This window comes from Corvus moneduloides, chromosome 2 (assembly GCF_009650955.1).
Source record: "Corvus moneduloides isolate bCorMon1 chromosome 2, bCorMon1.pri, whole genome shotgun sequence".
NCBI lineage: Eukaryota > Metazoa > Chordata > Aves > Passeriformes > Corvidae > Corvus > Corvus moneduloides.
Window position 1 is genome coordinate 44,861,151 of NC_045477.1, and position 23,941 is coordinate 44,885,091.

The window sequence follows — 23,941 nt, forward strand, 5'->3', positions numbered from 1 at the left end:
CAAAGATCATGTATGGTAGTACTTACATATGTCCTCAGGTTGGACCATGGTGCCAAGCTGCTTTACTGAAGGCTGTTTTATGGAAGCATTCAGATGCATGTGAAGTAAATAGAATTTTACACATAGATCCTCCTCCATTTTAAAGTAGTACTATTGGGTTGCAAAATTAAGATTTTGAAAATTAGAAAACGTCATAAGATAACTACGCAAACTTACTTCTGCTGCCTTGCATATTTGCATAATCATTAACAACCATTCGCACCTTTTTTCTTCCTCTATCCATTCACCTTCAAGGTCCAAAGCACAAAATGGACAATGTTTGTGGATCCAACCTGATTGATGTTTTTAGTGAACATGATTATTTCCTCTAGAATTCCCACATCACGTACTTTAGAACGTAAGAGATGGTAAGAACAGGTATATGTTACTAGTATGGTACCAAGTAACATTAAATTTGGTGTCCCAAATAAAAAAATTTCAGACCTGCTGTTTCTTTTGGCACAGACCTCCTATATAATGCTGATCAAACTACTTATGGCTTTATCAGATGAGTGAGAATGCTCTTTACTTAGCAGCTGTCCAAGCTGAGCCCTTGTACCTTATCAGCTCTCTGAGCTGCAAAGAACTGCAGATGTTGAACAGCCCTGCCTGCAAGGCATAAGGAGACAAGCGCTTATGCTCATGTCAACTTTTTGCTCTCGACCCACTAACTATGGCCCCTGAGATGCACATGATTTAAATACAGATACAGCAAAGCAGAGCTACACAAGTTTGCAAAATCAACACTCAAACCAGCAGAATCCATAAATAAGGAACAAGCATTGCCTACACTGCCTCGCATCTCAAAGGAAAGAAAAAAAACCTTTCTGAAACTTTGTACCAAGATAATGCATGCACCTATGCACTGCAGTAGCATGATATGAAAAGTAAATAGAGAATGAAAAACTTAGGAGTTTGATTCTGGCTAAAAGCTTCCATTAAGTAGCTTCAAGCAAGTGTTCATCACATCTGTAAAACAGATTTATCCACCATCACATCCTACAACTTAACTATTTATAGGCAATAAAAACTTCTTGGAGAAAAAAAGCAATCTGAACAATATATGTTTGGGCAAATCACAACATACACAAAGACAACCTAACAAGGATTTCAAAACAGTCACCTTCCGAAAGACTGTAAAGAAGGCTTTGGAGGCATCTGGAAGGGACAGTGGGGTACAACACAAAATAAAGGAGACAAACCTCACATTCTTTAATGGCAACTACAGTGAACCAAAAGCTACTAATGCACAGTGCTAACACAACAGAACAACCCCCCATGATTACCACCAGTGTGTGGAAACATATCCCCCACAGGGTTCTTCCTCTCCTAGGAAAGCTATAGATGCTTAACTGGTTGACTACAGGAAGAGAGATCCCCTCTTGCCTCTTCTGACCACTGACAGGATAGACAGAGGGACCAATGACAGGTATGTTAGAACACCTTCTGAAATGCAAGTAATAATAAAAAAAAAAGCTTGTGCAATAAATAAGAAGTTTACTGAGTTTGACAACAGAAAAGAGAAAACCACATATTTCAAACGCTGAATTCTTGTCTGCTAGCAGACAAAGATGAGAACACACATATGGAATGGGAAACAAATCAACAACTCTAGAAAACACCAATTAAAAGCTTAAAAGAACACCGGCTGATAAAAGGTTGAAAGGTTGTTCACCAAAAATGTAGAGCAGCACTAGATAACAGCTGAATTCATGGAGAGGTTATTTTCTGCAAGGAATAACCAACGTGCTTGCCACGTCCACCACTTCTGCATAAACCTTGAAGGCCAATCCTTTCAATAACAGTACTATTCAACTCTCTTTCTATAGAGAAACAGGATAACTTTTTGTCTGAAAATTTCATGCTGGTTTCACAATACAGTTCAGCTTTTGATGTTACACTGTGGAACTCACACATGAATTTAAGATCAGGCTGAAAATGTTTCTCATACACAACTATTCGGGTTGATTTTTCTTGACCTAAATTTTTTTCAATTTAAAACTCCAGAAGTAAGAGCTGGTGAGATGTCAAAACACCACACAGAGAACTGAGGAACAAAGGAGAGAGCATGACAACAAATTCAGAACTGTATCTTTGTTCCGTGTTTGCAAATGCCCCAACTTGGATGAACGTGATTACCTGGGCACAAGACATTACACAGCAGAATGTCACCCCACCCAACAGTGCATGGCAGAAGATAGCAAAGACTGGCAAAAGACAAGTAACAGCTTGAACCTTCTATGCCACAGAATACCGTAGTTTTATTTGATGGTGATGTTGGTTAGACAAAAAGCAAGACAGCCCCTTCTTAGAAGAAGTCTTTTTAAGAGTCATGAAGTTTATTCCTTTGTAGGGGCTGAAGAAACACTGCTACTGATGTTAGAGAAAAGGGCAGGCAGTAAGTGTTAAGAGTCAGTCATTTCAAAAGAAAAATTGCATGGGCAATTTCATTTATCTAAGAAAAGAAGTTCAGTGTTAAAACAATAAACATTCTCTTCTTTTCAATTTATATAATAAGACATTTAATTGACTCTAAAAGGTCAACTAAAAGTTTAAAGAACTCTTTCAATGTGTTACTTTCTCTTAGTACTTTTCATTACATACTTCAAGCATCTATAGTGGAATGGACAGAAACAACTACTAGACATAACTGTTGATCTACTTAAACTATTTTGAAGAGTAATTTCAGATACTTCCACATTTCCTAAATAAACACATACATCTTGAATCTAGATAATAAAACACATTTATTGGTATATTGTTGGAAAATGACACAACACATTGACAAGATTCTATTCTTAGCGTTTTCCTGTAACACTCCACAACACAGATCAAAAACTTATTTCAAGATTCTGATGACTAACACCACGTGAGTGCAAGAACAACCCTTTTTAAGAAATTGTTCACTTTGTCCATTTGACTGATGTACAGCAGGCACACCATCAAGTGAGAGTATGCAGCTCTGATAGGTCTGCAATCCATAAGCACATTAAGGTCATCATTTTCAACTATTCTTTGGCTTTTTTCCTTTCCTTTTTTTTAATGTAAATTCCAAACTGGTTCACAGAACAACATTATTTAGTTCTAACATTTGGGAAGTGAAAAACCATCTTACAGCATCCATTGCTGGAAAACAATTGTGTTAGCTTTCATTAATGAACTTACTGTTACATGCATATTTCTAATACATGCAGTTCTAACAACTATATTGCAGTAGCAACTATAATATTATTAGACATAAACACAATATCAAAGCAGTTCTATACACGATTTCTCTGAAGCCTCACTGGTAACGTATTTACAGAGTTGTCTATGAATTCAATACATTCCATGAGAAGTAATGAGGAAATTCACACTAACTCAGAGCATAGCTTAGATAATGTAAGGAAAAACAATCTGTACATGAGAACACTACCACTTTTTCAGACTATGCCTTAATAACCACAATACTCTTATGTCTTTGTACTCATATATACATAGAGACATATAAGTTACCTGATCAAAGAGCTGCTTGCCTGTTGTATTGGGCTGGATGGCAAATTCCAACTCTGCATCCATTGTGGTTACTCTGACATTGATCTACAGAACATAAGGAAATATTTAAATCATACTGTAACAGTGTAATGCTTCTACATCCTGTGACCAGCCTGTAAGAAACAATAAGTAAGTTCAACAATTTTAACGGTCTTGTTTACACACAGAACATAGCAGTAAGAAAATCAGAAAATTTGAATCTGAAAAAATTCTCATCTTCTATTTAGTACAAAAGCATAATCAGGATAGTATTTACCAGTAGGTTGGAAGGTTAAACTAGAGAACAAAGTTCAAAATAAATTTACTGGGATAGCTGACATCACTACTGAACAGCTGAAGAACACTGGGATACTCAGCTACTGGGCACTATCTTTCAGAGGCCTTCCCAAATGCATGCAAAAGAAAAAGTTCTTGGTCACGCATATATCATTTTAAGGTATTTATGCCTAGCAATATAAGACAAGCAGCCTCCTGCTTGCCATTTCTAAAATCAAATGGTTTGGTGGTCAAAGTATTTAGGACTAGAGCTTGTACATCTCAGGACAGACTAGTAGCAGGTTTTCATCAATGGTAGGAAAAAGTATAGAAGTCAGCTCTCCTTAGTACCAACCCCCTTCAACTCCCTTACTACAAGACTAAAGAATCGCCACCATTCAATGAACTTCCTTCTTCTGAAAGGGAAGACCATTTCCCAGATGACTGTTGACAATCACTGGGTTTACTTCTTATAAAACAAGAAGTCAAATATTGCAGGAGATATCTGGAAGCCTTACTTGGAAGTACAACAGTCTTCTCCAATTTCTCTTTAGCTGGTACATACAGAAGTGAGAATTTCCATGAGACAGAACAAAGTATTAAATGCACAGCACTGTCTTCTCAGTGTTAGAACGGTCCTACAGCCCTACTGCCAGGGTATCACATTTTATTTATCTTTAGTGCATAGGAATATAAAAGTCAAATATACTTTTCTATAAATGCAAAAAAACCAAACTCACACAGATCTATTCCAATTTCTCTCTACTATAAAAAAGGGAACAGGAATTAGGACTTGTATTACAGATTCTTACACTACTTGATCTATGAATGTGCAAACCATTTCCATTGGCTATTTTCCTAATTTTGCCACCAGGTGGAATACTCTGAGAAGTGAGTGTCTGGAAAAGACAAGACAAAACACAGAAGGGAGACCTAAGGTGGGGAAAAGAAAACTGCAGAGCAGTCTGTCCTCATGCAACAGGTGAAGCTTGATCACTGCTCCCTGTAGTGTTAAGGTAAACAACTTTGGGCACGGAGGGCATATACAAGACAAGAGTAGCTGTAGCCCGAGGACCTCTAGGTTATAGACTTGCAAACAAGAATGATAGAAGGGGCTTAGCCAACTTTACTGTGTGTGCAAACACTGATAAAGAACAAGAGTTGAAGACTTTGGAGTAAAAGACAGTTTCATTGTATTGCAAAAAAAAAAAAAAAAAAGAAATAGAGGGTTAGAGGGTGTATGTCAGGAAGAGGGAAAAAGATGTTTTCTGTAGATTCTCTCAGACTGTCCATTTCAAGAGAAGAAAAATAAACCCTTATAGAACAGAATTCCTCTAGCAAAAGAACGAATTTTAAATGGCAGGTCTAACTCACTGTCAGTTGCACTAGTTTAAGGGGATTGCCCCCTAATTACAAAAATTTAATTTTTTAAAGCAGTTTTTCTATTTAATAAAATGAAGCCTTCTTTAGGGCAGTTACAAGTAAGCAAGTCACAAAGAATAAGGCTAAAAAATAATTTTATTAAATGCCAAAGTGCTCTGTTATATAACAGCACCATCACCAAAACAAGAAGCATCACAGAAGATCTACAAAGCACAGCAAGTTCAACTAATTGCAGCAGCATGCAGCAGAAACTTCTTATATAAATATCCTTACAACAAATGTCATCTTGTACAAATGCAAGAATTACTACCTGAGAGTTTATCCTTCACGAGAACTAGAATATCCAAACAGTAAAATAATAGCTGTAATACAGAGGCAAACTCAATTCTCTGAATTCTGTTTGCTTCTGGATGTTACTGTCCCCCAAAAAAATCTGTGCTTTAAGAGTACACAGCTTCTACACCTGCAATAGGTACAAACAGACATTAAGAGTACCTGGCCACTTACACACATTACAGTAACTGCTTAAGCCTGTAGCATTCCTGTTTATCTTTGAACTTCAAATTAACAGATCACTCAACTGCTAATTAATACTTACATTCAGTTCTAATAATAAAGTTGCAAATTAAATGATGACAACATTAAAACATTACCTTTGTGATATGAACTATTTAAGAAGAGACTTACAAAGTTAACACTACACTTCATTTTCTGTCTGAAGGCACTCGGACAGACTTAATTTTTTTTGCATATAAATACCACACTTCTGCAAACTTGTAACATTGTTTCACAACTTCAATTATATCTGGGCATGGAAAATAAGAAAGTTATTTTTGTCAAAACCTGCAGAGCCCCAAAGGCCTACTTATCTAATTTAAACCTTGATCACACAGCACTCTCTCAACAAAAATCAAACCTCTGGTACCAGGTGAATTGTCTGTAAAATAAAGCTAGCAAACTGCATTAACAAGAGTCATGGGGGAAGTTTCCACTTCATAAATAAGGCAGGGAACTGAGAAAACACAGGCAGAGAAAGAAGGCTCAGGAACTTCAGCAATGGTCACTCTTGTAACCTGCTGTTGAGTATCCCGCTACTTTGAAGCAATTCTCTTTACATGACATTGGTGACAGGGGAAATTATCTGTACCACAAATTACAAGGACAGGCACTAATCTGAACCAACTTTACCACACAAATAGAGAAACAGGAAGGAGCTCTTGCAGTGGTGACAAGAGAAATGCATAAAGGTTTCCTGTAGCAAGGGTTGGAAGGCTACCACTACACATATCACATGATCCATTCAATGCCCGCTTTTCAAACTTGCTCTCACCAGGATCCCACATCTTTGTAATGTCCACACAGCTCTCTTCTTCACACCAGTTCAACCAATTACTATCTCAAGTCTGTATATTAAATAGAATCACAGAGTAGTTTGGCTTGGAAGGGACCTTTAAAGATCTAGTTCAATCCCCCTGCAATGAGCAGGAACAGCTTCCACTACATCAGGTTGCCCAGAGACCCATTCAACCTGACCTTGAATGCTCCCAAGGATGGCACATCCACCACCTCCCTGGGCAACTGTTAGTGTTTCACCTTCATCATAAAAATTTTCTTACTTATATCTGGTTTGAATCTATATCCTTTTAGTTTGAAACCATTACCCTTGTCCTATTGCAACAGGCCCTGATAAAAAGTTTATCCCCACCTTTCTTATATGCCCCCTTTAAGTACTGAAAGGTCACAATAAGGTCTCCTGGCACCTTTCTCTTCCCCTGGCTGAACAACCCCAACTCTCAGCCTTTCTTCACAGGAGGGGATGCTCCATTCTGAGAACCATTTTTATGATTCTCCTCTAGACCTGTTTCAACACCACCATTTCCTTCATTTCCTGCACCTCCTGTGCTGGGACCCCAGAGCTGGATGCAGCACTGCAGGTGGGGTCTCACCAGAGCAGAGCAGAGGGGCAGAATCCCCTCCCTGGCCCTGCTGCCCACGCTGCTTTGGATGCAGCCCAGGACACCTCTGGCTCTCTGGGCTGTGAGGGCACATGGCTGGGTCATGTCCAGCCTCTCATCCACCAGCACCCCCAAGTCCTTCTCACAGGGCTGCTCTCAATCTGTTCATCCCCCAGCCCGTGTTGACACTGTGGGATGCCACAACCAAGGTGCAGCAACTTGTACTTGGGTCTTGTTGAACCTCACAAGGTTCACACTGGCCCACTTCTTGAGCTTATCCAGGTCCTTGGCATCAGCAGCAGTCTGAGTTTATCTGTATTTTACCAGACTGGCTTCAGAATGATTAAACACAGCCAAAGGAAAGGGAAGAACACACTCTGAAGAACTACGTGTTGATTATTCTTTGCCAAGGGAGCAACTGATGTTTTGATAACAAATGTTGCTAATGCGTTATGAGGATATTTGCCACAGCTCACAAAATAGTATTTATAAAAAAAGTTCTACCACAAATTATCTATTAAATAACTTACCAAAACCAATAAAGAGTACAGTCAATGAATGTATCCGGAACAACAAACATCAATGTGCACTTAATCAAAGCATGTACTTCAGAAGGGAATTATATTTGTATTGCATTCTTTCACCTTTAGGTGAAATTCTACATTTTCCTGTAGTACCTATCTTCAACCCTCCACAATTTAAGGGAATATTACAACATCACCACATTAACCTTTGAACCTCTCCTCAAACAGATACAGTCCACGGAACATGCACAAAACCTGGCTGTAATCTTAATAATCTAACACTTTCTATTACTGTACTTCAGCCATCCTTTGCAGATACTAGTTACGGCACTTCAGCTTTCATCATGAACTCCAAAACTGCGTAGGTACCAAAACTTAAAACGCCATTTAAAAAAACATGGAAGTGGTTTCCAGAGGTTTTGCTTTGGTTCAATAAATGCAATACAAATTAGTAATTTGTAAAAGCCACAAAAACCAGTCTGATTCATAAAAAAATTACATATGGCAAAAAAAAGTTTGTTCAAAGAGCTTCCTCACACTGGTTCAGCCATTTACTATCTCAAGTTTGCATATTAAACTGTGTTAAGAGCAGCAGTATATTAGTCCCACTGCTTTACAGACTGCATAAACACACAGCACTCCCTGCGTACCAACATCAAAGTAGATATAGGAAGAGATGAAAGAAAAAACTTTATGAAGACGATAAGGTAAAAAGGTAAGGATTAAACAGCATTAGGAACAGAAGGCTACAGAATAATGTCAGACAGATTTTACTAATAGATAAATCAAAAGAAAGCAGTCCTCCAAACTGACATCAGTTGTCTGTCTATACTACAGAAATAAATCATGAATTCAAGCCATAATTCAAATACTGCATTACACAGACTCAAAGATTTTCCTGTGTAACACCACTGTAGTAAAAAAAATTTATACGCTATTTCAATTCAACCACCTTACAGAAATTAGATTGATCTTCCAAATATTAGAGCTTTAAACCACCATATTATTCCAGAATCTGTTATTTACTCCTTCTGAATACACAATACCATAAAATGTGGAATAAATCTAAAAAAAAATATCCTTTTTAGTCTTAGTAACTTTGATATCTATCTCTGTTATTCCCCAGTGTAATGCTTTCTTTCTCTCATGCCTTACAGTCTTGTACAAAAGTGCTGCAAATTACCACCAAAAGCAGATGATAATTTAACTCCTTCTACACCCTATAAGTGTAAATATAAATGCAATATTTCAGTCAATTAAATTCAATCTTCTTAGCCTATGAAATGATTAACAGTTACATAACCCACGATGTCTAATTTTAGCTTCTATGTTTCTATTTTCGGTGCAGATCTGTGAGAATGCCATACAGCTGAGAAACATTTTGTATATATTCTTTTAGGAAGAAAGCACAGAAAATAAGAGTCAACAAATATTCTGTTCTTCAGGAAGACGAGAACTAAGCACACTGAGAACAGCCCTATTAACAGCTCAAATTTTGATTAGAGCAGGAAAGATGTAATTAAACAAAGAAGTCATCAGTTTTATTCAGATAAAATCAGACCACAACATGTTAAATGAAACTAAAATTCACAGTGCTAGGTAGAACTGAGAATAGTAAGTCTCTTTTAAAAACAAACTATTTGGTTTTAAAAGTAGAGTAGATGCCGAGTAACAGCTCGAAAAACTGGAAAGCCACTTTGTCACAAACCCAGCCAAAGTGAAGGAACAGACTTTCTACTGAAGCAATCAAACAAGAAAATGTTTCAATTATGTATATTTTTCAGACACATATTGCCTTACTATCTCAGGACAATATACTAAAGTTGCTTTTACCCTTTCAAAACAGCCTCTTCACCCAAGCTATTTAACCTACTGGCCTCTAAGAGAGAAAATCCCAAACACATGACCTTGTACTACCGTGTATAAGAATCACTCACAGTGGCATGAAATTTACTTTAGACTGAGACTTCCAGGAAAAATGGAAGTTCTTTGCTCAAAAATTCCAATACGCCAAGACCTTCTACCGGTTTTCATTTACTTAATTTTGCCTGGAATACTACATAACTTTTCAACATGAAACCAAAAAAAAGTGAAACCAAATCTATTTAATTGCCTTTTCCGCAGTTCAGTATGTACTGATTCCATTTAAACTGATCTATTTATTTATTTATTTTCTGAACAAAAAAATTCATCCCAAAAAACACATGAAGAATTTACTTATACTGCACAAGTTTACATATTTACAAGACTACCAGACCTTCTGAAAACTATCAATTGGATCATTATGGCAGAGTCTGGAAAAAAAAAAAAAAAAACTAAATAGGTCACAGTAATACAGAAGAGAGACAAAATAACACTGTCAAAAATCTCACCAGTTATGTTAACTGGGTTTTCTTAGCTCTTACCCATGATTATTTCATTCATTTCCAGGTTTAATGATTTCCAGCAATAAAGGTACAGAACACTGACTCTGTTATTGCAACAGCTGTCAAAAATAAGCAACAAGGAGTTAAAGCATAAATAGTTTCTGGACTAGAAGTACATTTGGTTATTGCAGATTGTCCATAAAGACAACTCCCAAGAGCTACAGTAAATATCCATAGCAAGAGACCTCCTACTGTCCAGTACTATCAAATCTGAGCAGAACAGCAAGACTCTTCAAAGAACAATGTCGGATTTATCAAACATAACTGTGGCTAGGCTCTTAAGCCTCAGTCTCCAAAGAAGAAAGAAGGAAAAAAAAAAGAGGGGAAGGGGAAGGAGAGCTCCAAAGCCATCTATCATTTAAGAAGCAACCAGAACAAAATCTAAGGTTTGATTTTTATAGGTAATACTACTTAACCTTTGGCAAGTGTGCTACTTCTTCATTCCCTGATTACCAACTATAATTACAGCAACCCGCAGTTTACAGGAAGACATTGAGAAATGTAATCAATTTAATATCATTTATAATGGCTCCTTTGACTTCGCTTCCTTCTAAGATCTCACATGCACCTGCATCATCAAGAGATACATGAACTCTTTAAAAAAAGACCCTTAGAAAAAAATTATCTTTGCCACAAGGCCAGCTTCTGCCACAAGACCTGGTAGCTAATATCCATTATTAGGGTGGACTGTGCGCTCTTTCAACACCACTGCAATCTCAGTTCTACAGATATTGCTTTCCTTGTGAACAACCCTAAAATTCTTATTTCCTTCAATTTTCTCTGGTCCTTAAAATAGAGAGAACCCTGCCTGCCTAAATTTCATGGTTCCAATCCCAGAATTTAAAAAGAAGTTACCTCACCCAGGCCTTTTTTTTCTAGTCACCACCTCTGTGGCTTCATGGCTCTCCAGCTGCATGGAGCTGAAGGCCTCAGAAACCTCATGAGCTCACAATGATTTTTTGCCTCATTCTTAAATCAGTTTTCCAGTTGAGAAGCTCTATCAAAGGCAGTACTCAATTCTCATAGCCAGAACTCAAACAGGTCAGAAAACAGTATGCTGCCAATTCATTTTCCTGCCCTTTATAGTGCAGCTTTCTGTCACAAGTGAGCAGGATACAGATAGCTACTTCCAGCTGCAGAAAGTACCAAGATACTGCCCCTAATCCACTGGCAGGTAAAGAAGAAATCACAGAAACAATAAGGTATGGCCAGTCAGTCATCAGACCAACTGCAAAGCTCAGAACAGAACTTCAAACCCTTAGTCCCACGCTCAAAATATTCATCAAGCTGTACCAGTTCCAAATACTGGCACACAACACACATGATTTACACAGGTAATTTCTGATTAATAGCAAAAACCTTTTATAAATCTATGTATAGGGATGTATGTGTGTATACACATGCACATAGACACATTTACTCTTAGCAATAGATCTGCCCCACTCCTAATCTGCTACCAAAATGAAACATCAGTAAACAAAGAAAGCCTGAAGGCTATTACATAAACCAACTGAGTTGAGTAGAAATAATCTGACAATTCAGTTCCCTTTCTTGAATGGTTTGCTCACTGGATACAAGTGAAAGAGACAAGCAAAAGTCATTTAACACATGGCAGATGAAATCCTAATCCAAAAATATTACATCAACAGAAAAAGAATTAACCTACTGAATAATTATCTCCTCAAAGACTTCTAGAATTATTATCAAAACAAAAGTTGGAGATTTTTTTCCCCCCTGGATAGAAAGTAGATGAACCCTTATCTTAGCTGAAGTGAGAGGAACAGGAGACCATAAACACTGCTTATTTCCTCCCTTCAAAACTTACTTTCTATGAGATAACCTCTACCACGGTAAAACTACTATCTAACTTGGAGCAGACACTTTACACATGTTCTGTCTTCCCCTGCCAAATCCTACAGCAAACCCTTCCACTGATTCTCACAGACACTGACTGAGTCAGGCTCAAATTATGCCTCCATTAATCACTGTAAATCAGCTCATCTCAAAGTCAACAATTCCTGAAAAGTCATTCCTCCTGCCAGCCAAATGGGCCCAAGTACTGCTCCCATTTCCAACCTCCATGCAACTTGCAGTACCAAGCTTTCTTGATCTTATTTTCCACACGTTGGTACTAAACTGTCTCAACTTCAAACATACACAATCAAATCTTACGAAATCTAGAAAGGGCAGAGTCAAAACAACTGGAACAGTTCCAAGATTATCCCTCTAAAATGTAAAAATTTTCCTAGATTTTAGATGAATATAAACCTGCTACTTACTGGTTTCGGCATTTTTCTTGTTTTCTGTAGTCTCCTGTCCACTTAAATCTTCCAAAAACTCTTTGCCCCGTTCTGCCAAAAACAAAATTAAAAGGGTTGTTTTTAAATTAACCAAAACTGAGTTCATATACATCATGGCAAATAGTACAAATTCCAAAACAAGTAAGGAAGTGCTCTACATGTACAAAATACACTTTTCAGCAGATGACATATAGAAAGAGCAACTAATTTAGCCAGTGCCAGCATCTACAGGCCTCGAAGCAGTAACATCCTTCCTAGTTTTTGTAGAACATTTAAGCAGTAATGTTACAATAGAGACAACAGTTCCCCAAGTGCTACAAATTTTTTAAAGGTTCTGCTATCATATATCATCTACTATTAAAAACCTCTAACATTATTTACAAGAAACATCATGAAGACAAAAAAACAACCCTCTAACATAATCTTAAAGCATCAAAACTGTATTTCCTGGCTATAAAATCATTTGTTTCTCTCAGCAAAGGAATGATAGTCATTTTTTCCAAATGAAAAGAAATGCAAGTACACCACAACAGTAAAAAAAGGAAGAAAATCTGCTGTGCTTAAAATAACAGAGCTTTGTTCTTTTTAAGCAGAAGGCTATAAGTTATGTCTACATGGTAATGAAAGTATTCACTATTGTGTTCAGTTCCAAGAAAGTTTTTATGCCCTAAAAAAATATGCTTGCAATGTTATTGGTAGATATCATCCTACCTCCTTTTTTATTCCTTCTAACTCAGAAAGAGCAAGCAGCTAGTCACCCTCTTGCACATATTTACAGTAATGACTTCCACAAATTAGACCTGTTGCTGGTTTGCAAGGAGCATCAAAGACTGCACTGCCCTCAAAAATAATAATAACCGGAATTACACTTAAACTAAGAAAAATGAGTGTGACATGCTAGTCAGAATAATCTGAGATTTCAGTATTATAACTCCACAGCTGCAACAGATGAATAAAATCTTCAGAAGTGCTTAAAAGAAAGAGAAAAACAGAATACTTGAGAGCAATCCAGTTATCAAAACGAAGCTTTTGTGTAACTGATTTTTCATTCATAAAGAAAAATGGAAAAAATAAAGTATTTTTATATAAAAAATACAAAAGAAGTCAATTTTCCTTGCTTATTGGCAATAAAAATACATTAAATATTAGAAACATTTGCACAGCAATTTAAGGTGCACTAGCACTTTCTTTTTTCTTCTAATCTGTAGAGATATGTTTGAAAAGAGGGACTGAAAAAACAGATAAAGGATGAAAACAGAATTTAAGAAGCATAAATGTTGCTAGCTGGTAAAGAAAACAAATGTTAAGACTAAAGATAACAGAAAAAGAGATCTAATGACCTAATTCTGACATGGAACAAAACTGCGTTTAACAAAAAATCAGCCTGAAAACATTAAAACACTATCTTGAAGTTACATTCATTATGATATAACTAATCTAGCCCAGCTCTAAAGGTATAATAATACTGTTTGCCTAGCCTAAAGACAATTACATTCCAGTAGATTTTCTAATTACAGAAGATACTCTAGAGAACTGGACAGTATCAGTCGTGTCCCATATGCAGGCTCACTGCCTGATGTGCAGTGCCAATTTACACACTGAGCTGAGGCACTTCCATTTATCTGTACTGCTCTGCACAGAGCAGAGAGCTGGGTGGGAGCCCACCAAAGGTTGGCACCCCAATCATCAAAACTTTACACCTTTCATACATTTCAGCAAATGAAATCATGCTTTTTTTTGCTACAGGTTACATAGCTCTCTTCTTGATTAACATTCTACCTTCTACTGGTTCAATGATTCTCTTGCTTCTCCTGCCAACCAGTGAACACGCTCAGCCATTCCCCTCTTGAGTCATGGACTTCAGGAGTCGATGGGCCCCAAGCTGTGGTCACAGTCTCCCCCTGCCACAATTACCTTTTCTCTACTTGGAACTGATTCAGCACAGTTGCTGAGTTGGCTTTGTTTGTTTCTTCCTTATCTAGGGAGTTCTGCGAAACGTCCTTGTGGCTCACGAATTCTGCATTCCCTGTGCCCACTATCAGTGGAACATCCTTCTTCCCAAACTTTGCTAATTTCCCCCTGGGTCTGAGACGGCTGAAGAGTGTCAAGCCCTAAACCTTAATAAGGCAATTCTACTGACAAGTCATTTATCTTTCTAACACCTGGACATCAGCAGTAAGACTACTATTCTAAGATACTGTTAAATATATTTTTGAACATAATGAATACACTTTTCCTCTATTCCTCTCCCCCCCTTTTTTTTAACCACAAATGCTTCCAGGGGAGGAAAAAAGAAATTGGCTTTTGATAAACTCTGGCTTTTGATAAAAATTCAACAGCACGTTTCCCTTTCAGAGAAGAGACTGCCTCCTCTTTTCCCTTCTTACCCTAATGCACTCCTTGGAAAAATTCAAGGGAATAACGGAAACCAAAACAAGCTTGGCTCTAATATCTGCTAACAGATTCCGAGCTGTAGTAATCCCTGTGCTCACCTCTGACAGCAGAGGCTCAGTGATTGAAAAACTGAAGGCAGATTGAAGCCCTAGAGTTACATTCAGTTAATTAACGATGCAAAAACTAAATTAGATTCTCATCCACCATTTTGTAAGCATGCCAACTCAACAGTACCAAAAGGAACAGAAAGTAGCACAGCTACTTTCCTGTGCCTTTAGTTACAAAGCACTGAAGAGAAGGGGCATGGTAAGATTACTGATAAGGGAGCCCAGTCTCCAGGAGAGCAATGACAGCATATGGCACAGGACCAAGATCTGTGTTATCAAACGATTACTTTCTGAGGTCCCTCTAAGAGACAACATGTCTAGCAATTTCTACAATGACTGTCATACCCTCATATATTTTATCACTACAAATTCATTCACAAACATGTCCCAGATTTTTGCTTTGGGATTTACTCACTTTGTTATAATACAATCAACAAACCATAAACAATTTATTTGAAAACGTACTTTAAAACCTTAAGGTAACTTTTAAAATCAGAAATGTGACTACACAGTTTTACAGGTTAATCCTATGTCATCAAAACACAATTGGGAGACATGTTTTCGCATGCAAGAGAACAAAGTTATCAGCAAAAAGCAAGAATCCTCTTATGCAAAACTCAATAAAAATGAAGTCTCACTGTTAGTCCCACAGATCTCATGGGTCCGAGAAACTATCACAGTATATGAGCAATAGAAAACACGTGCAAACAGCAACCCACATATCTTTTTGTTCAAGTGTTTGCTTGTAGTATTTTTCACTAAAGTAAAAAAAAAATCTATATCTCTTTAAAAAAAGAAATTTTTTAACATTTTTAGCCAAAAACAAATTTATAGCAAACTATGCTGAATTTATTTCCATTGTTTTCATTTTATATATAATACAAAAAACAGCCTGGCTTTTTTATGCTTTCATATCCAAAATGTTGTGCAAATTTGAAACAGTTCATTCACACGAACACATTGTAACTATTATATGTATATACAAATCAAGAAGTTCACAGATCTTAAAACTCCAAATATTGACATCAAATAAACACTGAAGAAAAAATGAAAATCACCGTATCTTTCTCAATTATTGGCACCAGCTAACATTAAAAAGAAAACAAATATGAGGAAAACATTAGGCCAAAAGAAACGAAAAATTGCAGCCAGGCAAAATATTGTGTATCTCCACTATTATTACTGGATTCAGTTCACTTTTGCTACTTACGCCTTTCCAGATAAACTTATATTTAGCAGATGCAAAATTTTTAACTTTGAAGCAACTAATTACTTAGACTTACTTTTATCTTAACACCCATGGGAAATGGCATTGCAAATAGTGGGGGGAAAAAAAACCAACAGCAAAAAAGACCCCAATCAGCTGGGATTGCGAATGATATTCCGTTTGCTTCCTGCATTCTGAAACCAGCTTGTGACCTACTAGGCATAAAGGCTCATCACTTGGGCATTTAAAATCCTAAAGGTCCCTCTTCCAAGTCAGGATTAGCAGGATTGTGACTTTGCAGGCTTCCTACTGCTACAACACTCAGGACCTTCAGGAACATATGCAGTAATCTGGACTCTGGGCCAAAAAAACCCAAAAGTATCAGCAGGCTCCATCACAAATAGATAAAAAAAGTCATCCAGAACATCAAGAACTCGCTTGAAATGAAAAGCTGTGATTTCAATTTATTTCACTACAAGGCAGTTAAGGTTTTTAAATCAGTATCATCCATGTTTCTAGTTATGCCACAGAAAGCAACAAATAAAGCAATTGTTGAAAGATGACAATGAAAGCTTTCTTCAGAAAATGATGGTGCATAAAATGCCTGATGCCAAAATTCTGCCAAATAATTTATGCAGCAGCTGTTTTCAAAAGAAACATTCATAAACACAGCCATGGGTCTGAGGTCAGGTGAGGACGGGATAGCAGGCAGAAGGCTCGAGCAGGACACTTGGCTGGTAGAGATGCAACACTCAAAAGCAGGATCCCTATCCTAAGCCCTAAGAAAGCTCAGGGCCTTCTCTCAGAAGCAGCCTCTCCAGCAGCAGCGCTCCTAATCTTGAGCAAGAGGTTTACCAACTATTTCCCTAAATACAGACAGATGTCAGGGACCACAGAGCTTTACCCACAACAATATAACTCACTCATTTATTAACAGGAACTTATTTAAAAATAGTATACTTTTTCTTTTCAAAGTCTTATCCCATTCCATTTTTTGCGGTACATGAAAGTTTTAGATCTTTGCAGGGGAAGCAACAGGCAACTCACAGGCCATTGGACCTGACTAACTGGTCTCAGATTTCTACAAAAATGGCTCTCTACTCCAAAGCAGTCTGTGAATGTCTGCAGGGCAATCATCTTTCACACTAACAGCTCCCTAATGACACACTTGCTGCAATCCAATAAAGAAGTTCATTTGCCACAGACTTTACTTCTGCATACATTTTTTTCAGACGGACAGAAAGACCGCCCACACAGCTGTCTGCAATATAAGCAAACCAGGGGGGAACTAAAACAAGCCATTTATCTCACAGGAAAAAAAAAAAAGAAAGAAAGAAAGAGCTGAATTCTATACCTAACATGCAAAAATTGAGATTTGACCAGTGCCAGATATCACATGCAGAGTTTTACATGCCAACTTTTTTTTTTATGCACTGTATCTTTCCCTTCTTAAAACCACCATTTCCCCCAACCCTCCTTTCTCTGAAACCCCCAAAACAGGCTTGCTATCTCTGAAAAATAACTGCAATATAACTCGTACAACTTAGGTATTCAATGTATCTATAGGAAAATACATTTTGAAGAGTGAAGTACATCTAAACTGGAGCTCTTGAACTTCAGAAGTGAAATGAAAACCTGGCAGTTGCCAACACAGTATTCAACTAAAAGCAACACATACCAGTCAAAGAATTTGCACACTACTTGCAGTTTTGGCAGTTAATAAACTGGAATGTTTCAGACATGCTACACAATTTACATACAGTTAACATTTATGAAGTTTAGTAATCTTAACTTCAAGTACCCACAACTGCACTACGGGAAATAATTCTAAGATTCTGAGGAGTCCTACAATGATAGGATGGCCAATCTTACCATGTACATTGGATGCGCCATCAAAAATGATGGAAGTACTGTTGCTTCCAAGTGCAATAATCCTTTTTCTAAGCATACAGTTAGCAAAGAAATAGGACATATACCCAGAATTTTGGGTATACCTCATCTCAAAGTCAAGTATTCTATTTTCTGAAGGATGCTGTTAAGGCTCTTACAACTAATTCCATAAAATAAAGGAAACTTATGAACATGAACTGGCCACTCATATCATTCTCCATATGCACTAGCTAGAGTTCTTAAATTATAATGGTATAGTGTAAAGATTATTAACTGCCTTTTTGGGCCAATGTCATATTTCTTTTTCTTTGTACAACATGACTTGAACGTTTCATTCCACAGAGTGATTAATAAATACCTAAAGCAGAAAGGAAAACAAATACTTTTTAAATCCAAAGTACAGCTAAGTATTTAGCCTATTGGTAAAGTTAGCCAACAAATGCAGTTCATCAGTGTTGAAAGGAAAGAGTTTACCCAGGCTCCTTCAGCTCTGGAGTAAACTCGCTGAGCATGCAGGATACACTGGGTGCTGCTTTAATGGATCAGTATCTTTCCACAATCAGTTCTTTCTTCAGAAGTTTGTATAAAGCTTTGTTTACATTTACAAACTTGAAAATCCTCCCTTTCCTCTACTCCCACAGACTTGTAATGCAATACAAAGCGATAGGACAGCTTTGATGCATTTAACACATCCAACAGAAAAACGTAATGCCTTCAACAACTTTGCTCTTCACCTCTGCCAACAGAGGCACCCCTTCTCAAAAAGCAGAGCAAGGCTGCTGAAGAAGAAAGGCCGTTTACCTAGCCTAGCAAAGGAGAAAGGAACTTTGCCAGGAACTGCCTTCTCACATCATAACATCTACGCATCTTACTCTCCTAGATTTGCAGCTCGTAGGTGGATCCAAATCCTTACTCTCTTTATGTCTTTGCCCAATTTTCTGTGAAACAACCTTTTTCTGGCAGTACTATTACCATCAAGCCCTGAAACGCTCTCTACTGCAATGGCAGAAACAGTCCAAGCAGAACTCTTTTCGTCATTTCTACACACACTTCTACACCTTTCCCTTGAGTCAGCACTCAATGAAAACTCTCTGGACAGCTCCAGACATGTCCCACCATGTCATTTTTTCATGCGTTTTCTAAAGATGTTTCACTTTTGCTCTCCAGTTTCCCAACCTAAGAGAACAACTGTGTCGCTTCAGTACAAAGCTTGGAAATATGCCACTGCCTTGCAATTGCCATTTGCTGGGAGGCTGCTTATCTGGGAACATTGCACTGACTTGCAGTTTATTTTTCTCACAGTCCCTCTTATGCTAAATCAATAGATCAATAGAGGTAAGTCCTATAATCCAATAAACAGTTACTACTTGTCCCATCTTTAATGATTAAAAAACAACTTCATCAGAGTAGCCATAATGTTACTGTACACCAACTCCACATCTTCCCTGGAAGCACACGTTGCCCAGCAGCGCTGTGCCAACGCACCCGGAGCTGACAGCGACAACCGCATTTCCACAATCTTCTCAATGTGCGAGGCGCTGTGCAGGCACACGCATCCCCAAAACGCTCCCGCGGCACAGACACGGCGACAGGCATCTCCGGTGGAAACAAACCAGAGTGACATACAGGGATACATCTGAAGCCTGACACGAACCGGTCACAAAGACAGAATTACTTAAAAGTCAGAAACGCCACTCCTGTAACTCAGTTTAAAAAATGTAATATTTTTTAAAGCCTGTACCAGAAAGAGGAACACGAAATACTTGTCTAGGGTGTTACACAGACTGGAAAAGACAGCTTAATAGCACCTTACAACTGAAGTGATTAGTTGTGTTGGCATAGAGTCCAGAGAAGTTGGTTTTTTTTCGCGTTCAGATTAAGAAAATGACAAAAGACAAGTGAACTCCACAAAGTTGAAACTAAAACCCCTTATCTGCGCTAAACTTTAAGCGACAAGGTTAATTACAAATGCCCACGACTTGTACAAAACATTAATCCATTCAAAAAACAATGCACAAAGGCTCATTCAGGGCCGCTGCGCCCATTACGTCGGTCAGTACTTAAGGACTCTTAAAAACGCGCATTTGTCGAAAACAATAGACAGCAACAGATGCTCCACAGCACTTGTTTATGAAGTAATTCCTTATTATTCTCCCACACCGCCGCACTCCGCTGGCCCGACCCGACTGCCACATGTCTACTACGGTATAACCTCCCGAGCCGCGCTGCTCGGGGACATGAATAATGCAGCGGAGGCTGAGCGGGCACGCCAGGGGCGCGCTCCCGGGGCTCCCCGACAGAGCCAGGCGAACCGGGGGTCGGTGAGCCGGGTCCCGGTCCCGGGCGGTGCCCCGAACAAGAGTGGCACGGTGCCGCGCTCCCTCGGCCGCAACAAGTCGCCTGGTGCCCCCCGCCCACCGAGGGCTGCGGGCAGGCTCACGCCTCGAGGTACCGCCCCCGTGCTGCCCCCCCGGGGCCCCGCCAGCAGCCGCCCGCACGCCCCTCGCCTCAGCGCCCTGCGCCCCCGCCTTACCTGGGACTCCGCTCCCTCCGCGGCGCTGAGCGGAGGGGGGGGGGACGAGCCCCCGGGGCAGGGTGCTTGGGGCGCGGCGCTCTCTGCTCCTAGCGGGGCGGTGTGTCCCCCCCGCCGCCCCCTCGCAGCGGGGCAGGAGGCGCAGCGGGGCCGCCCCGCGCTGCTCGCCGGGGACGCGGTGCGGAGCGCGGCGAGCGCTGTGACAGCTCCGCAATATGGCGGCCGCCGCCGCCGTTCGGATTTTCCCCCCTATCAGATGCGGCTCCTGCGCAGGCAGTGCGCGCGCACGCGCGGCGCGGGCGGACGGGCATGCGCGGCGCGAAGCCGCTGCCCGGAGGGGCGCGGGGGCGGCGGCCGCGAGGGGCTCCCGTGAGGGGCGGGAACGGCTCGGGGACCGCGGCTCCCGGCGGGGGCGGGAGACGGAGTTCCCGGGAAGGGACGGCGGCGGGCGCTCACTTTCTGAAGCGGCGGCCTCTCCTCACGGGGCTCTGCGCCTCTCTGCGCGCTCGGGCGGAGCCGGTGCTCCGGGACCCCGCGCAGCCCACCCGAGCGCAGCCCTGCTCGTGTTATGTGAGCCTGTGGCAACTGCTGAGCGGCAGAGCTGCCCTCCAGGAACTCCCTGCTCGCTTGAGTGAGGAGAGGATGAGGAGAAGGAGCGCTCCCGTTCGGCGCGGCCGGGTGGGCGGGAAAGGAAAACCACTGTAAAGGCTCGAGCCAGAGAGGGGGAGTTGGCGGCATGGGGGTTTTTTTCTGTCCAAAGCCCCGCCAGGCATAGTGCATTTTTGGCAGGCTTGAGCTCCGGGGCGCGGTGGGAGGCCGGGTGTCTAGCCAGATAGGGTGGCTGAGAGCTGGCGATGCCACCAGCCCCGGGGTGCGGCGGGCAGGAGCGGGGTGAGTGGTGAGCCGGGGGTTGGGAAGGGTCGAGCTGTGAAGGCTCATGAGAACAAGGATGCCTTCAGGGAAAGAGCATGGAATACAGTCTGAATGGAGAGCACTGACCCTCTTCCTCTGCTCCGTATCATCGCAGCGATGGGCGTTCTCTCTTTTCATCACTCAGTCGTGTGAAAGAGTCACGCTGGTGGATTTATGGATGGGATCACACCTTTTTTTGTTAATTTTCTTTTATATATATGTATATACATACCATCCCAATGGGAATGTAGAAGAAAACAGCCGTAAGGAGAATCCTTCTGAAGGACAGAGAGGTTGAGGCAATCCCAGCCCCCACTGTGCTTTCTCAGTTTGTTTTTGTTTGCAAGGAAGTGAAGGTGCTCTCTGAGCTCAGCGGCAACCCAAGCGGGGAGGCCAAACAGCAAAGCTCAGTGCAAAGGGATCCACTTGAGCTACCAACTCTTGAGTCATGCAGCTGCTATTAATACACCTTGCCCTCTGGCTGTCTGATAAAGAGAGGTTGGGGGAAGAACTATGAGGAATTTTCAATTAAAAGCTGCCTCAAAAAGAATAAAATGAACACTCTAGGGTGAATTGGAGGTGGGGAGAAGGGGAACAGGAGGAAAGCAGCCTAGCAAACAAGGAATAATCTACCAGAGAGTTTGTGGGAGCCTCACTGACTAAATTTTTTAAATTTTTTGGACAAAATTTAAACAACATTCTGATAAGGGAAATGACCAGCTAATACAAGCTATTATGAAATTAAATTGAATTAGTGATATAAGCTTGAATGTAATTACTTTTTCTGGAGACATTTAGTGAGTTTAATTTGTGATAGTTTTATGCATTTTGTTGTGTATTTTAAACAGGCACTCATCTAAACACTCATCACCACAGAATCTGAACATCTCAGTCTATTAAAGGTATGTTCAGTTTCCTCACGTGGGCTAAAATTTCACTTCCAGCTTTGTTTGTGCCATTTTGCTCCAAGGAAGAAGCAATGGTGGCTAATTCCTCTTTGTCTCTGTTGTTCTTCATTGTGAAGAACATCCTTGTGTGAAACAGTATTTTGCAGTACGTTAAACTTCTAAGGCATCTTGCAGCGTCTGCAGATACAGTGTTTCCCGGAGCAGCCACCATTCCTATGCATTGTACTGTTCCCTGTTCAGATGGCCTTTACCTGCAGGTCCGAGTTAGGGAAGTGAAACAAACAAACAAAAGGCAGAAAAACAAGCCCTGTTTCATTCGGCCACTTAAATAAATTGACTATGATTCACTGCAGTGCACAGTTAAAATGTGTTTACTTGAGTTGACCGAATTAAAGGCTTGCTTTCTTCCCAAATTCTGAACTGGCTCAAATATGGGATTATTGCACTAGGGCTCAGTTTCATTACTGATGTTGATAGCATGTGGAAGCAAGTTCCTTTCAGTTTGTGCATTATCACTGCAGGATATGCTTTATCTCTTATCCTGTTACATGAAGAATATTATTGCTCAGAAATGTCAAGGTAAATAATAGTCTTATCTCCCTTGTCAACAGTATAATGTGGTTTTCTTCTCACCTTGCTTCCTTAACAAGGTGTAAAATTGCAGTTTGTCTGATAAAACAGGGCAGTAAAAACAGAAGTGTAGTTAGAGATCATATTCTTTGTAGCCATGGAACTGAAACTACAGAAAGAACTACAGGTAATAAAGAGAGCTTTCAGATACCCCTATAAACTTAAATTACACAGTTCTCTAAGAGGTAGGTTATAAAGATAAAGCTAATGATAAGAATGCTGTAACTGCAAGGCATAGAAGTTTATCTTCCAGCAGTAATGCCAAAACCCATCTCTTCATTAAAAAACAGATTTTAAACTTCCATTGCCTGATCTGAGAAATCAATCCTAGAATCCTTTTAGAAAGTAAAGATTTTTGGGCTAAGGTTTTTTTTGCAGTGCACCTGCAAAAGCATAAAGCATTAGTCAGTGAATACCTGGTTGTGTGTTAGAATCTACTTTTTTTAAAGCCAAATGTACAGTTCAAGGGACATTTACTAGACAAAGCATTTTGAAAGGGAGAACTACAAAAAAAAAAAAAAGAGAAATTTCTGATTTTTTTTTTTAATTTTTTTTTTTAATTTTCCAGTGGTATGCAAAACACCTTGACGTTGCCTAATTCAATTATGATTTATGCCATCAGCCTGGATAGAAGTGTAGTGCTGCCCGTACCATTCCCCTGACGTGAAGAGTTATACGTGGACTCAGCCTACACGCCTGGAAGGCAGCCATTCTGGGAATAATTATACTTGTGACTCAACACACATACTCAGCTATTAATATGTTTACAGAAGCAGACCTGACATTGTCTAGAATTATTGTAGGATAATTTTACTGTTACTGGTTGTATGGTCTAAAACCAAATTGCTTTTTCTTTTGTTGGTTTCTGAATAACAATAAAAGGATACATTGCCTTAATGGGCGTTAATAGTAATTATTTTTCCAACAAGTATGTTAGGTTGCCC

The 23,941-nt window shown here is 39.7% G+C and overlaps 1 protein-coding gene across 2 annotated transcripts in view; it reads right to left on the minus strand.

The window, feature by feature from the left end:
* RDX (radixin) overlaps positions 1-20,751 on the minus strand; it is a 38,041-nt gene extending 17,290 nt beyond the window's left edge. Inside the window, exons 1-3 of one of the 2 annotated variants that reach the window (XM_032099338.1) lie at positions 20,548-20,751; positions 12,396-12,467; positions 3,535-3,618 (exon numbers count right to left, since the gene is read on the minus strand). In XM_032099338.1, the coding sequence (XP_031955229.1) occupies positions 3,535-3,618; positions 12,396-12,407 (96 nt within the window). In that variant the 5' untranslated portion in view covers positions 12,408-12,467; positions 20,548-20,751. Of the gene's footprint in view, positions 1-3,534; positions 3,619-12,395; positions 12,468-20,547 lie in introns of those variants that run through there. The other variant, XM_032099339.1, reaches the window with a different exon arrangement.
* Between the last annotated feature and the right edge of the window lie 3,190 nt (positions 20,752-23,941).